The sequence below is a fragment of the Ceratosolen solmsi genome, unplaced genomic scaffold (genome assembly GCF_000503995.2).
Source record: "Ceratosolen solmsi marchali unplaced genomic scaffold, CerSol_1.0 scaffold30, whole genome shotgun sequence".
Lineage (NCBI taxonomy): Eukaryota > Metazoa > Arthropoda > Insecta > Hymenoptera > Agaonidae > Ceratosolen > Ceratosolen solmsi.
The window spans coordinates 8,796,745-8,812,336 of NW_011948421.1; the positions used below are offsets into that span (position 1 = coordinate 8,796,745).

At 20.9% G+C, this 15,592-nt stretch overlaps 1 protein-coding gene across 7 annotated transcripts in view; it reads right to left on the bottom strand.

Annotated features, from left to right (window-relative positions):
* Positions 1-15,592, bottom strand: part of Liprin-alpha (PTPRF interacting protein alpha) — a 40,324-nt gene that overhangs the window by 10,123 nt on the left and 14,609 nt on the right. For 5 of the 7 annotated variants that reach the window (XM_011498803.1, XM_011498804.1, XM_011498806.1 and 2 more), the window contains 9 exons: positions 15,326-15,400; positions 14,543-14,647; positions 11,255-11,542; positions 8,635-8,778; positions 4,085-4,241; positions 2,934-3,286; positions 1,963-2,205; positions 1,099-1,281; positions 130-222 (listed from right to left, as the gene is read on the bottom strand). In XM_011498803.1, the coding sequence (XP_011497105.1) occupies positions 130-222; positions 1,099-1,281; positions 1,963-2,205; positions 2,934-3,286; positions 4,085-4,241; positions 8,635-8,778; positions 11,255-11,542; positions 14,543-14,647; positions 15,326-15,400 (1,641 nt within the window). The remainder of the gene's footprint in view (positions 1-129; positions 223-1,098; positions 1,282-1,962; positions 2,206-2,933; positions 3,287-4,084; positions 4,242-8,634; positions 8,779-11,254; positions 11,543-14,542; positions 14,648-15,325; positions 15,401-15,592) is intronic. The other 2 variants (XM_011498805.1, XM_011498807.1) reach the window with 2 other exon arrangements.

Genomic DNA, 15,592 nt, shown 5'->3' on the forward strand with positions numbered 1-15,592 from the left:
AGAAAAGCAAAGCATCATAAATATAAGATGTAATCTTTAAAATAATATTAATATAATAAATATAAAATTATTTTTTATAATAATTTAGTTCCAATTTTTTAAATCTTTCCTTTTGAAAAACCAACGAACCTGGCTCACAGGAAGTGACTCGGACAGTTGACCCGGACTAGTCAAAGACGCGGCATATTGGTGAAGATGTGCTGGGGACATTGACGCTGGTGCCTGAAACACCAAGATCAACGTCCGCCAAACCATTCGATCCTTAATTTTCAATAATTTTCGATATACACTTTTAAATATGCTTTCAAATTATGATTGTGAAGATATTCTAGAAAATATACATTGATTTACATAACTCTTTTATTTTTAAAATGTAACTTTTCTTTGTCTAAGAAACTATAAATTAATTTATAATTAATAAGATATAGTCAATTGCAAATAATCTTAAGTTCTTTTTAATTGACACATTTACTAAACATTTACTAGATCAATTAGTTTATTTAAAAATATATTTAGTTCGATGTTGTTATTATTATTATTATTATTATAATTAATAATAATAATATTTAAACAAATTTGATCGTATTATATCTGTAAATTTTATTAATAACGAGTCATTTTAATTAAAATAATTCTATAATTATGCTTTCTACATTTTAAATACAAGATACTTTTCAATATCTATAAATATATCATGTGTATATTATGCATAATACAAATAGTAATAATACATTGTAATCATAATAATAGAATGTATGTAAATCAAGAAATAAGAATTGGAAGAATAATTAAGAAAATATTTAGCTTCAAGTTATTTAAAATTAATTATGTTGATTAATTATAAATATTTATCAATTAAAAATAAAATTAAATAACTTGATAAATACAAATTAAATATATACTATTTCTTAACACTAAACAAGAGATAAAACTAAAAAACATAAATATGAGAAGCTTAACATGAACAATATATATAGTAATCGTTGTAATCATTTGTAATTATCTTGTAACAATAAAGATTTAATCTCAATTGTGGAAATAGATATGATTTATAAAAAAGTTTTGAAAAGCAATTGTTAAGATGAAAAGACTACTTACAGTATGATACTTATGCAAGTAATCTCGATTGGGGCTGTGATGTGATTTTGGGGTAGATCTACCGCTAAGTGGAGGTGAAGTACGCTCGAGACTTCGGCCTCGCGCTAATAAATTCATATGTTCCAAACTACCCACTCGTGATTCCAATTCTTCTGCTCGTGCTTCTGTACTTTGCTTTTCCTCCTAGGACCATACATTAAAAAATATATTAATAAATATATGAAACATGATTGTACTATTAAAGATAAAAAAATTTATTTTTTGTACATGTTAATAATATTTATCAAAATGGTGGTAATAACATTTCACATAATATTTATTTAATTTTAAAAGTTTAAAATATTTTTACTTAGTTTTATTCGTTTTCTTGAAAAAATCATCTTTATTTTACAATGTGTTTGAAGTATTAAAATATTTATGTACATTATAAAGCCTATTTAAAAAAAAATAATTTAATCACATGAAAATGATCACTCGATAGTTTAGTTATTTAAAAATATAATAATAAATAATATATTATAGAAATAAAATAATAAATGTATTAATAAATTTTTTTAATGTAATAAATATGTAAAGACTTGATCCTTTTTCACATAATAACTATTTCATTACAGTATACTTTATTATTAAACCAATACATATATATAAATTTAAAAAAATGTATTTCGAAAAATTCATGCAAATACTATGAAAAATAAATAAAAAAAAAAATTATTGCATGTAATGTATGTAATGTATTGTAATGTATGTATGTGATAATATGTATAATTTTAGGAAATTTTATTCTTTAATTATTCTTTTTAATTAGTAATATTTAAATCTTTGTTTATTATAATTACTTAATTGTAATCAACATAAACTCACTTGTATAAGTCTTATCTCATTATTAATAGCGTCAAGTTGCTCTTGTAGCATAAGTGCAAGGGTTTGGGCATCAGCATGTCCAGATGGACTGATGACATCAGCAGCACAGCTCAAGAGACTTTCTGTATCACCATCACCCTCTGCATCACTTGATACATCGAAGGCTTGTTGAACATTTGCAAGGACATGAGCTTGCTGAAGTTTCTCCCATTCTTGTTCTGCTAAAGTTCGTGCAATATAATTCTATATAAACAAATAAGATAATAATATATATTATTATCATGATATTTAAAAGTATTTATCATTAAAAAATGTTGATATTAAAAATAATAAAGATTTTCTATGTAAATCAGTTCATTTAAAATGTATATAAGTTGATATTTCAAATTTTAATAACATTTAAAGTAACTGAATCACATACAACAATTCAATTTGTTCTATAATTTAGGGTTTTTCTTTAAACTGAAAAAAGATTAATTAATTTTTAATCTGTCAGTATTTCCAATGTCATTTGAATTTAATATTAAAATTTTTATTAATATGAGATGTAAATCTAAATTATCGCAAATATACCATTAAAAAACATTCCATTAAAAAAAAACGAAATAATCAAATATCGGTATTTTATCTAGCAACAATTTCTTCTAATTTTACAAGAATGTGCATATAGATGCACTTCTATTTGTTTAGATAATAAGTAGGTCAAAATGTGATTTAGATAATACATTTAAATATATTTTTATTTAATGAGGGCATTTAACATATTTTCTGAAATTAAGTAGAATATATTTTGATGAGACTTTATGATATTTTATATAATTAATAAATTATTTTCTTCTATATGTTTGTACAAATATATGCCACATTCTTTATGCACTTTATTATATACTTTATTATACTTCAAACATTATTTTATTAGGCTTAATTTTTTAATTTAATCTCTTAAAGAAAAATTAATTATTTATACATACATTCGATTCATCTTCTATTCTTTTTACTGTTCTTCGAGGTAAGGAGTGAGTATCAAAACTACCATTGCTGGCACTACGTGAAAATGATCCTGGATCTACAGCATTAGGTGAAAGACTCCTTGTTAATGCATCTGTTTGCTGTATATTAAAAGCTATTTCTTGTTGAAGCATTTGTCTTTTAATGTTGTCGATCTCAAGGTGTGCTTTATCAAGCTGTTTCATAACTTCTGCTTTTTCATTCTGCAAATCCTCCGCGAGCTTGCGCATTTTTTCTAACTCTTGAGTCAGTGCATTTTTTTCCTCTAAAGCGTGCATCCGTTCTTTTAAATGAACTTGTAGTCGCTCATTTGATTCTACACAAAAAATATAAATTTACTACTTGGCAATTATCTTCAAGATATTAAACGTCAATATTCATTTTATATTATATAACTTTCAATAAAAAAAATAATTCTAATTTTTTTCAAGATTAAATTTTGTATTATATGTAAATTAATGTAAATTAAAACATTTTGTCTTTTTTATTTAAATGAAATTTCATGTCAATCAATGTTTTATATATTTTTAATAGATGTATGTATAATTGCAAATTTATGTATATAAAAATTGTATAAAAATTAATCAATATAATCATATGCAATTTGTTTTCTTTGAATTTTGATTAAAAAAATATAATTATTTTTTAATTTAACTATTAATTTAGTGATGGATTAAGAATGTTAATAATAATATTAAATATTATTCAAGTTTTTATAATAACCAGTTGTAATATAACATAGATAATCAGTTAGATTAATTACAGAGAGATCTAATAATAAAAATTTGATTTAAGCATATTTATTTGTAAACGTATTTTTTTTTAATTATTAGAGTAAATATTTTGTATAGTTTATTTATATGGCAATCTTTAAATCAAGAAATAAAATGAAAACGTTACATAAAATTGTAATTGTATAAGCATAATAATTAAATTAAATATAAATTGTTTGTAGTACATTGAAATTTCGTTTTAAATTGAATTTGATTTTATAACTTATTATATAATTCTATTATTAATTTTTACATGGTTTCAAAATATTTGTTAAACTAGTTCTATTATAATATAAATTATAAAATAGTGTATAATTTATCCAGAAATAAAAAATGTTTGCCTGAAAGAAGTTTATCTACGGTGGAGCTGAGCCTAGTATTATGTTCTTCGTTCATCTTTAGTCTTTGATTTAATCTCATTACTTCAGCGGCTTTTTCGTCCAGTTGAGTTTCTAACCTTTGAATTCTGTCTTCAGCACTTCCGTGTCTTTCTTGAGCCTGCTCAGTTAAAACAGGTATAAAAATTTCATTAAAAATCAGTATCAAAATTCAGTCACTCACTCATTCATTCACTCAAAATTACAAAACAAAATATCTGAAGCAGAATAATTTTGTAAATACTTTTATTGGTAAATAAAATTTATTAGATAAAATAATATTAAACTTATTTCTTTTATAATTAGATTAACCAAAATTTTAAGTTAAAAAAAAAGTTAAAAATCAGACATAAACTATGCATTTAATTATTTAAACTATAAGAATTAAAATATTTCAAAATGCAATAATACACGAAATAATAGACTAAATTTTTTTATGTAAATTATTAACCTAACAAATATGTAAGTCAATTCTTGCATATTCCAAATTATAAATAATATGTACTTTTATTATAGTATACAAAGTGTTAATATATAGATATTATTTAAAATAAATGAAAATAATAATACAATTAAAAGGAATACTTAAATCATTAATACATTCCTACAAATTTAATAATTAAAAGAGCACAGCAACGGAATTTTTTTTTATAATGCATTAGTAAAATATATGTTGTTTGATTAAATGTAATGGAGATTATTAGATAAGGATTAGATATCAACTATGTATTTAGGCTGGAATACTGTTCAGTGAGGATCGATGTACATGACTGTTACATATCTACATATATAAATCAATAACTGTCATAGATAATATAATAATAGTCATAAACATAAAGCTGTTGGAATTTTTACAAAGCACACATTGATTAATATTTAATATTAATAACGGTACAGAGTAGAAATTAAATAAAGATTAAAAACTAAAATTTATAAAAAAACAGAAATTGACTGAATATTAATTATAACAGTTAAGCAATAGCTTCTACTGTGAATTTCATTTCGTATGTAAAACGAAAATATTTTAAAATAAAAAATAATTAAATACATAAAAGCTAAATAAACCAAAAAAAAACTAAGATTGATTAGTAATATTCAAAATGAATATTAATAACATTAAACAGTAATAAAATTATATTATTAAATGATATTTCAAATCTGATAAGTGACAGCTAATATTTTAATCTAATCATTTTTTTGCTGTTAGCCATTTTTAAAAATCCCTACTTTAAATGTAGTGTTTAATGACAAATCTTATATAATTTAAAGTATACTCATAATCTGGCGGTAGACTGGAGTCACGTAAAGATAATATTCATGTACTAATAAACAAGCAGTTGCTAAGAATAATATCACATTTATCTATTATACAAATAAGTTATAATAATTATTTATTTTAATAAATTATTTATATTACAAACTCAGCTTGTTATCATAAAAAACAAAACTAAGACTTATTAAATTGAAGATTACATAAATATTTAATACTTTTTTCTATATCATAGTAAAAATGCACCACTATTAAGTTTGATAAATAAGTTAGGGTTGGGGTAAATATACATTTTTTTCGTAGCATACCTATCTCTGGTATTTGTATTTTTTCGTTCTTTGTCTTACTTTATTTTCATCAATTATTTTTCTATTTTACCATCGTTCTCTGATTTTTTTTATTAATTTATGACTACCTTTTATTGTCCTTCATTTACCCTCATTATATTTTTTATCTCTTCGTATTTTCACTTTTTACTTGTACTTTTCTCTAATGAATTACCCTATCATCATCCACAAAGTAGATTATTGTTATTACATACTGCATTATATTCATCTCAATCAGTATTTTACGTTTTTAAATATTTTATTTCATATAATTAGTTCCGAAAAAAATATTAATTTTCATTGTAAATTATAATTAAACATTTTCTTATCAATTTTTACCTCATTCTTGTTTATCGCTATCGTTAAAACAAGCATATTTAATGTAATTTCAAATATGAAATAGTTAAATACTGAACTTTTTAATTTTTGACGACCAAAAATTCTAACACAGCAAATTTATAAATGAAATACTATAATCTAATAATAATCTACGTAATTTCTTACAACATTTTAATTTTATTAAATAGTATTGAACTTAACGTATTTCTGTAATACTCGAACTGCTTTCAGATAAATAATATATAATGGTGTAAAAACAATATCTACATGTTTTTTCAATCTATAATGTCTGCATCGTAACATTCTTGAAGCAAAGGGAATAAAAGTAATTATGTAATTATATGGATTAAAAGTAATAAAAGTTGGCAACTATTTTAATAATTTATAAATAATTTAATTATTCAATCGAAAATATTTTTCTAAATAACAGAATTTTATGATTTCTATTAGAATTGTATTTTTGAATTCTTATCCATATTAATTCTTTCAATAATCATATAGTTTATTGAAATGTAAATTCTTTTTGTTTTAATAATATACTTATAAAATGATATTTAAAAATCTGTAGAATAATAAAATATAAATATATATAAATAAGGATATATATAAAAAATATAATATAAAGAATTTTAATTATGTCTGTCGATAATTTTCCTTATCCACTAAACTTTCCTACTTATATACCCGATTCCTACATTTTCGTCTGATTATTTTTATCTTTGAATGAAATTTAATGCATATTTTTAAATATCAATAAGATATTTGAATACATATAAAAAATCTTAAACTGTATTACATTGAAAAATCCAATATCAATCATTTAAAAATAAGCAGAATAGATTATAAATATTTTTATGATGATATTTCCATTTGTTCTACATTTTTTAACACAACTATTGTCATAATTAAGTTGTTAAGTAAATATAATATAAGAATTTTCAAAGATTAGTCGGCAATGTCAAATAATTGCAATTTTTTCAAAAGAAATAATTTAAACATAAAAATAGATCTATGAACATAAGACAAATTTATATGAATATAATGTGACACATAGTATCTAAATTCAGTGTTTGGAATAAGATTATTTGAACTTATAAAATTTAGTATATTATATACACGTAATTGGTTTACAGTGAATTGCATTAAGTAAATGCTTTAAATGCATGAATCAGAATAATTCTATTATCACAATGATTTAGATGTTTGGTGATTATTGTTATAAAGTAAAGAATTCTATAACATATAATGCTCATTTATCGTAATGTATATATATAACAAAAATCATAAGTTTGTTTTCGAGTAAATTTGAGATTTGATGATTCGCTAAGATAATTTTTTATTTGTATAAACGCGAGTAGATAAAATAGTATAAACATTCTCTCAAATTTTGAGTCTAGGGTGAACAGAAAAAATAAATGAAAAAAAATCTTCATTAAATATCGATTCAGTTTAAAGAAAAACTAGATTTTATAAGTATAAGTCTTAATGAAAGGTTGTAATAAATAAATTATTTATTTTTATTCTTCTATTGTACGTTTATTTATATTTTTTTTTCTAATTCTATATCACTTCAACTTAAAAAAATTAAATAAACCTATTAAATATATTTAATATTTATAACTTGATACACTTTATTAATCGATAAATATATCGAGATTATTATAGCATTTTATTACACAAACTGTATTATATATCTTCATTTAAGTATTGTAAAAGAGATAAAAAAATAAAATAAATCATTTAATTACTTGATTTTTAGATTAATGATATAACTATTAATTGAAAATTAATTCGTATTTGAAATAAAAATTTTAAAAAATTGAATTGTTATATAAGTTTGAAGTTCACTTAATTTTGTTCTGTAGGAAGATCTTTAACACCGCCGGCATTCAGTACCATCATTGTTTGAATGATCAAATATAACCTACGTACTATTTAAATGGATTATAAAATTGTTTTTACTCTGATTTGGATAAGCAAAGTAAATTTTTTTTAATTTAATTTATATATATTTCATATACATGTAATGGCGCACTTTCATTTATATATATTTATTCGAAAAAAATCAAATGTATGTCAAAATGTATGTTTTTTCAATAACTATTTGACAAAATTATGATAAATCTTTCTTGGTATGTTTTGATCAAATAATAATAGTTATAATTTAATTTTTTAATATGATTCAGCCAAATACATAAAATTAGATTTATTTCGAAAGCAAATACGTGCATACTTGTACGTTTAAAAACAAATTAATTTATTTGAAAAATATTTTTAGCTTATACACTTGAAAAAATGAATATTTATAATAAATATTTAAAAAAATCAATTTATTATTTCCCTTTATATATCCTTATTTCAATTTTGTAACTTATTATACAAAGAATGTTAATTCCATATCGCAGTATATTATATTTTCATTATGTAAATTACGTTTCAAATATCAAACAATGAAATTTTCAGTAAAGAGTCTTTACTTACAAATAAAAAATTAAATAAAAAAAAAGAGAAAAAAGAGAAGGTCAATGTCTTATATAGGAAAATTCTTGCTTGATGTGATGACAGAATTCCCTGCGTACCTGATTTGGTCTCCTCACCTGCGTCAGAGCCTCCATCCTCTGCTTAAGTTGTTCTTCAATTTCTGGTAACTTCGAAAATTGTGCTAATTCTTGTTCAGCATGCTCTAGCTTCGTTTGTAACGCTTCTATTTTTTCCTCTTGCAACTATTATATAGTACATTCAACAAATATTTAAATATTTAAATTTTAATAAAATATTTAAAACATATTTGTATTAAATAATTTAGAAAAAACATTTTATGGATAAGAATAAATATAGTTAAAGTATATCTTCCACATTTCATGCTATAAATAAGTAATATGATTTATATAACTTTTAAATGTTTAAAGATAATTTTTTTAATACTTAAATATTTAAGTTTAATTTATTCATTTTTAATTGAAAGAATAAAATTTGTAAATAAAGTAATGGAAGTTAAATATTAAATGAAATTTAAAAATTAGTAGTATTAATAAAATTAAATTACTAAAACTCAGCGATTTCAATGACAATAGTGTGTTACAACATTTATAACAGATTTTAAAAAATCCGTTAAATTTCCTTACACGTAAAAGGAAAGAACAAAAATAAATAGACTACCTAAAACTCAAGTTTCAATTTCATATCAGAGGGTAATTCAATTCCTTTCACCGAAATACATTTCATATTACTATAAATTAGATCCTAAAATCTGATTGAATATCTGATATAGCTTTTAGTTATATATGTAACCCTTCTTTCATTAATTACATTTCAGTATTTATAACGTAATAGATTACGTGATAGAATGATAGGTACTATAAAACAATCGTTACATAACAATATTATACATATTTGGAATGTGTATAAACAATATTTTCAAACATTTTTTCATCAAATGGCAATTTTTAGTTCTATATTACAATAGCTATTCAATTATGTAAAAAAAAAAACTCTAAAATTATTTAGTAAAACAATTTATAAAAATTTTTAGAAAAATTGTTTACATGAAATAGATTTAATCACTTAAAAATTTTTAATCAAATAGAAAATATTTTTTAATTGATCATTTAAATTTCTATTTATTTAAGTATTAGTTTCATAATTATTTCCGACTGACTTAAATTTTTTGATAAAAAGCTCTATTACAAATTTAAACAATAAATTTCTCCGCCATCACCTACGTATACGTAATTATAAAAATTAATATATTTTATTGTTATATTTTTAAACGATCATATTAGATGCATATTAATCTAATATATATATATATATATATATATATATATACTTTTTAATGTATATTATTTTATAATATAATAAACAATTGAGTTAAAGTTATCATTGATTCTTTATAAGAACTGCATATACATCAATTCATATCGTTGTTATTCTTTATAAATTCAGTCTATATCTTATAAGTAAAATATTAATAAATTAATTTTTTTTCTAAAAATATTAAACCTTTTAATCACCTGAGTGCAAAATCAGGAATGTTTTCAAAGGTTATTGAATATATCAAGTGATCATTATTTTTCAATTTGGATAACTAAAATATCTTCAATTTGTAAATTATTAGTCATTATGCAGATTTCTGAATATTCACACATAAAAATATAGATATATTTTTTAATTTCATAACAGTCTTATTTATCTCTTAAAAGAATTTTCATAATGCGCACTCCATTTTGAATTCTACACATTCATATTGAAATTGAAAAGTATAAGTATGATTATTTTATTAAAATATATTAACTATTTTACTGTGATTTATCTATATAAATATTAATTATACAAAATAGGCTAATAAAATTTTATTATATATTTTATTATAAAAGTTATTATGACTGATTTTTTCTTAATTTCAAATAATAACAAAACTATTTAGTAAATCAAACATTAATAATATGCGTAAAAATTAGGTTGAAAATTAAAATAAAAATTTTTTGTTTTAAAAATTAATATTGTAGCGAAAATGTATATAACATGTATAATTAACAAATGTAAGTAAAATCATATATACAATACATTATAAATTAATATGTTTTTCTATGAATTATTTAAATTCATATAAGAAGAAATTATTTAAATAAATTTTTTAAATGTTGACATAAAAATAATATATATTTGAACCTTTTCTTATTTAGTATATCAAAGAAATTTTTAATTACGTTGAGCCGTGCTATTTTCGAAAAATTTCATTTGAAATCGAAATGATTATTTGTAATACATTATACACTATTGCATCTTATTTTAAATGATTGTATGCTTACAAATAAATATAGTAAATGAAATCAAATTGAATATATATATTATTCTATTATTCTATAATTTTATTAGTTTTATTATTATTTGAATAAAATAACTTATTTAAAATAATTCGTTTGCTTATGAGCAAAGAACATTGAACTTTTTGAATATGTCTATTTCGGTATAATATAATTGCTTTGGTTATTTTCTCGTAAAAATGAAAACATTTTTCTTTATATAATTATCTTATTTCAGACGTGGAATATTCGTAAATTTATAAATTATATATAACTACTCTAAATCAAATTTAAGTAATTATATTATATAATAGTTAAGTAGGTTTCATTATATACCATAAATAAAAATATATAATAAACTTATATAATAATAATACACAATTATATGACTTACCTTGATCTGAGCTTCCTTATGTTGCAATTCTTGTTCGAGCTTCTCATTGAGATCATGCAAACTAATGGATTCACGTTGAGCATTCAGGTAACGCTTTTCTAATGTAGTTATTCTCTCTTCCTGATCTTCTTTTTGAGCCAAATTTTCACGTAAATCACGTTGCAACTTTACATTTGTATCCTGTGACTTTAAAAAATCTTTTTGACTCTTAGAAAGAATTTCCTCGAGCTCTGTTACGCGACTAGTCAGTTCCGCAACTCGACACTGCCAAGTGTTTATTTCTACACCCTATAATAACAAAATTTTACTGTTGTATTTTTCTATATGTACATATTACTTTATAATAATGTGTATAATTATACGCGAATAATGTTGAAAAATCCTTCTGATTCTATCAATTTTCTTTATAAGAAATATGATTAAAGACGCATTTGTCAATACTACTTAATACATTTATAAAATAAAAATAATGAATTTATTTGCTATTCTCAAAGATTTTTATTTTAATTTTTACTATTTTATAAAAATATGATTTTAGACATTTTTAAACCGGTTTAACATAATTTGCTGCACTTATATAAATATTTTTTAAATAATCCATGCAATTATTAAAAAAAACTTGTAAAATGTAGCAAATCTTTATTTTAAAACTTCTAAAGATATTACTTTTATAATTTATTACAATTTATGGTTATTAATTTACTACTTTTCAAATATTGGTTTTTAAAACAATTAAAAAATCAGAATAATTAAATTAAACATTTTACTATTTTAACAAGAAAACTGATTTTGGCCTTATATAAGCATAGAACTTTTACGTATAATATAATTCTTGTGATTTTAGATTCACTCCAGTTTGTTACAATTATGTATAATACTAATTAATCTCTTTTTTACCAATTGTTATATGTTTATATATGTATAAGAATTAATAATTAATAAAACTATGAAGTATTACTACAAATAAACAAATTAAGTAGTTGTTATTTTAATTATACGTATTTATTATTATATAATTAAATTAAATTACAGACTTTGTGAAATTATGACTAAAGATGAATATTAAAAATTTAATCATTATCTAAAATATTTTTAAATAATTAAAATTAATATTTATAATTATAATTAACATATGGCTAAAAATTATAAATATTTAGTTTAGAAATTAAAAGTATGAAAGCATAAATTGTCATACTTGTGTGAATCGGAAAATTGTAAATATAATATAAAAATATATTTATCTTGAAATTTGAATTAATTGAACAATTTTTACGATTGCTTTTATACATAATAATAAATTTAGTTCCAAAAATTAATACAGTATTCAAAATCCATATAGAACCCATTCAAAATTTATACTATACAAAATTGGTTATTTTATTTAAATAATGTAAATATTATATACAATATTAGTATAAAGAATTTTAAATAAATATTTCATTTAATCGTTTTGAAAGATTGAATAAAAAATTGTAATTATTTTAAAATTTCGAAAAGCCATTGAATTTTTATTAACAGTATTTAATTTTTCTACAAATATTAAAATAATATTTAATTAATTGTAATAATATTACTTCATAAAGATTTTTAATGAAATAGATATTAATAATTTAACATAATTATTAATATTTTTATTTTTTATTTTATAATGATGTCCAATACAAAATGTATTTGAATTTGGTATTAAAACATACTTTAGAAAATTTTGATTTTGATTGAATTGATTGAATTATTATCGATAGAAAGGTTTATCTAGTAAATTAGTATAAGCTTTTTTAAGCAATATACGTATAAAATTTATATAAAGAATATTAATCAAATGTAATTTTATTTGTTAAATATTTTAATTGAGATATGCTTGCAATCCAGGTTTTTTAATACGATTTATATGTATTCTATATAAATATTGATTTTATAAAAAAAATAGTTAGATGAGAAACACATTCAACATTAAGATAAATAGAATTATATTTTTACAATATTATATATTGAATGTAATAAATGATATATATTTGTACAAAAAAATTGTAACTAAATAATGAATTCAATTTTTTCTATAAAATTTTATAAATATAAATTTTTATATGATGTTTATATGAATATATTGAAAATCTCTTTTCATCCTTGGAAAGTAATCTAAAAATTAAAAAGAAAAAACCTTTCATGTTCAATTGTTAATATTAATAAAAATAAAATATTGTTAGGATCCTTTTCTTAAAATAATTTTTATAAATGTCCATATAATTCCAAAATATAATTCGATACAACTGATTTTTAGAATTTTAATTAATAATAATAAATTGCATTATATAAAATTAAACACTGTTTATGGCGAATTTAAATATATATATATATAAGTTTATATATAGAAAGAGAGAGAGAGAGAGAGAGAGAGAGAGAGAGAGAGCGAGAAAGAGAGAGGGGACATGAATTAGTAATTTGTTTGTATAGACTCTTAAAGTCGTACTTTTTGAGAGCGGTTGAAAGTTGAATTAAAATTTCTTAAGATAAGCATAAGAATATCAAATTTGCTTATTAACAACCAGTTGTCTTTCTAACCTTTATGATTGCCTTCTAGTAAATGGGATCCTTCTTCAATTTATTTGAATATCTTACGATCCTTAATAATAAAGTTATTGATGAGTATTTTATTTATTATCTTTTTAGAACTATTCGTCATAATGTATATGATATTATACAGTAAAACATTTCAAAATGTTTTTCATTATTCTCTACTCCTTGCATCATTGAACCAACAACCTTTTACTCATTTATTTTGTTTTGATAGAACACGATTGCGAATAATGGTTTGATTTTATTTGTCCGACTTAATTTATATTCAAAGAAAGTACACATAAAAATGAAAATTGGTGGCTACTCAATGCGATTGATTGTTGAAAGTGTCAACATCTATTTTACTGATATCTAATCCTAACATATAAGTGACAAAAATGCATTTTAAAAATCGAAGTTCTTGAATTGCACTAAGAATCTAATGAATTAATTAAAATAATTAAACTATTTATTATTTTATATAAGCTATTATAAAAGTCTTAAATTCTTTCAAAAGATTGTACCAAATGAATTACGTAATTGAAAATATATTCTATAAAATAAAATAGTAATAATAATAATACTAATACCACTTACTTTAAAATTATATATTATAATACAATATATTCCATTACCAGATATTACTAATAACTTTTGGCTAATGCAATATACACATATAGAAATATACAGTATATTTACTTGTAACTTTAAAAGATTTATACATGAATTACTTACTTTACTTTGTAGTTGTAGCTGTTGGCTGTCTTCTGGTTGGCCGTTTTCCTTTGGTTGATCCTCCAGATATTTTGTTGTATGACCACTCACCTTATACTGTTGAAACTACGAGCAAAATAACATGCTCCAATTAAATAATAAATTTATTTATTATTATTATTTATTACGAATTATTTTGCATTTGCAATTATTTTGTCAAATATTAAACATTTGAGTTTACCCATTTTCAGTTATTATTATCATTATTGTTGTTGTTACATATTACCATTCTTAATAAATTATTTATTTATTATTGGTTTTTATAGTTAAAAAATGAAACTATAAATATATAGCATGTTTACTGAATAAATTTTCAAGTAAGTAATTAATAGTCAACAGAAATTCACTATCCTACCATAATATCAGTAACTAATATAAAATTGCCGTAAAAGGTATGTTAAACATATTCATTTTTAATTATAAAATATACAAATAAATAATATTATTACGTTTTAAATAATTGTTTTCCACTTAACGATAATGATTTTTTTTTTAATTGTAAAATTATCAAAATTTTATCGGATTATTTCTTAGTAAAATATTATGATTTTTATTTAATAATATATTTTTACAAATATTTTAATACATTAATTACTATTTATATAAAATAGATTGAATTGCATACATAGGTCAATTATTTATTTTAAAATCTTTACTACAGTAATTTATACTTTATAAAAGATTTATTTTCTTTTTCATTCTCTTAAACTAAATGTCTCTTCATTTATGTATACTATTTCTTACCTCTTCTTTAGCATGGCTAAGTTCTTCTTCCAAGTTTGTATTTCTCTCAAGTGCGACACGTAATCTTTCACGAACCTGCTCACATACAAATTTTATCTTAAATATTACTATTTACCTAAATTATTTCTCATTTTTAATTATATTAAAGTAAATTACATTTGTGTCTTAATTATATTATAACATTATATGTAACAGAATTCATCCCTAATTGTATTATTGTGAGCTGAAAAATCATAAACTTTAAATTAATATTGATTCAATCACATT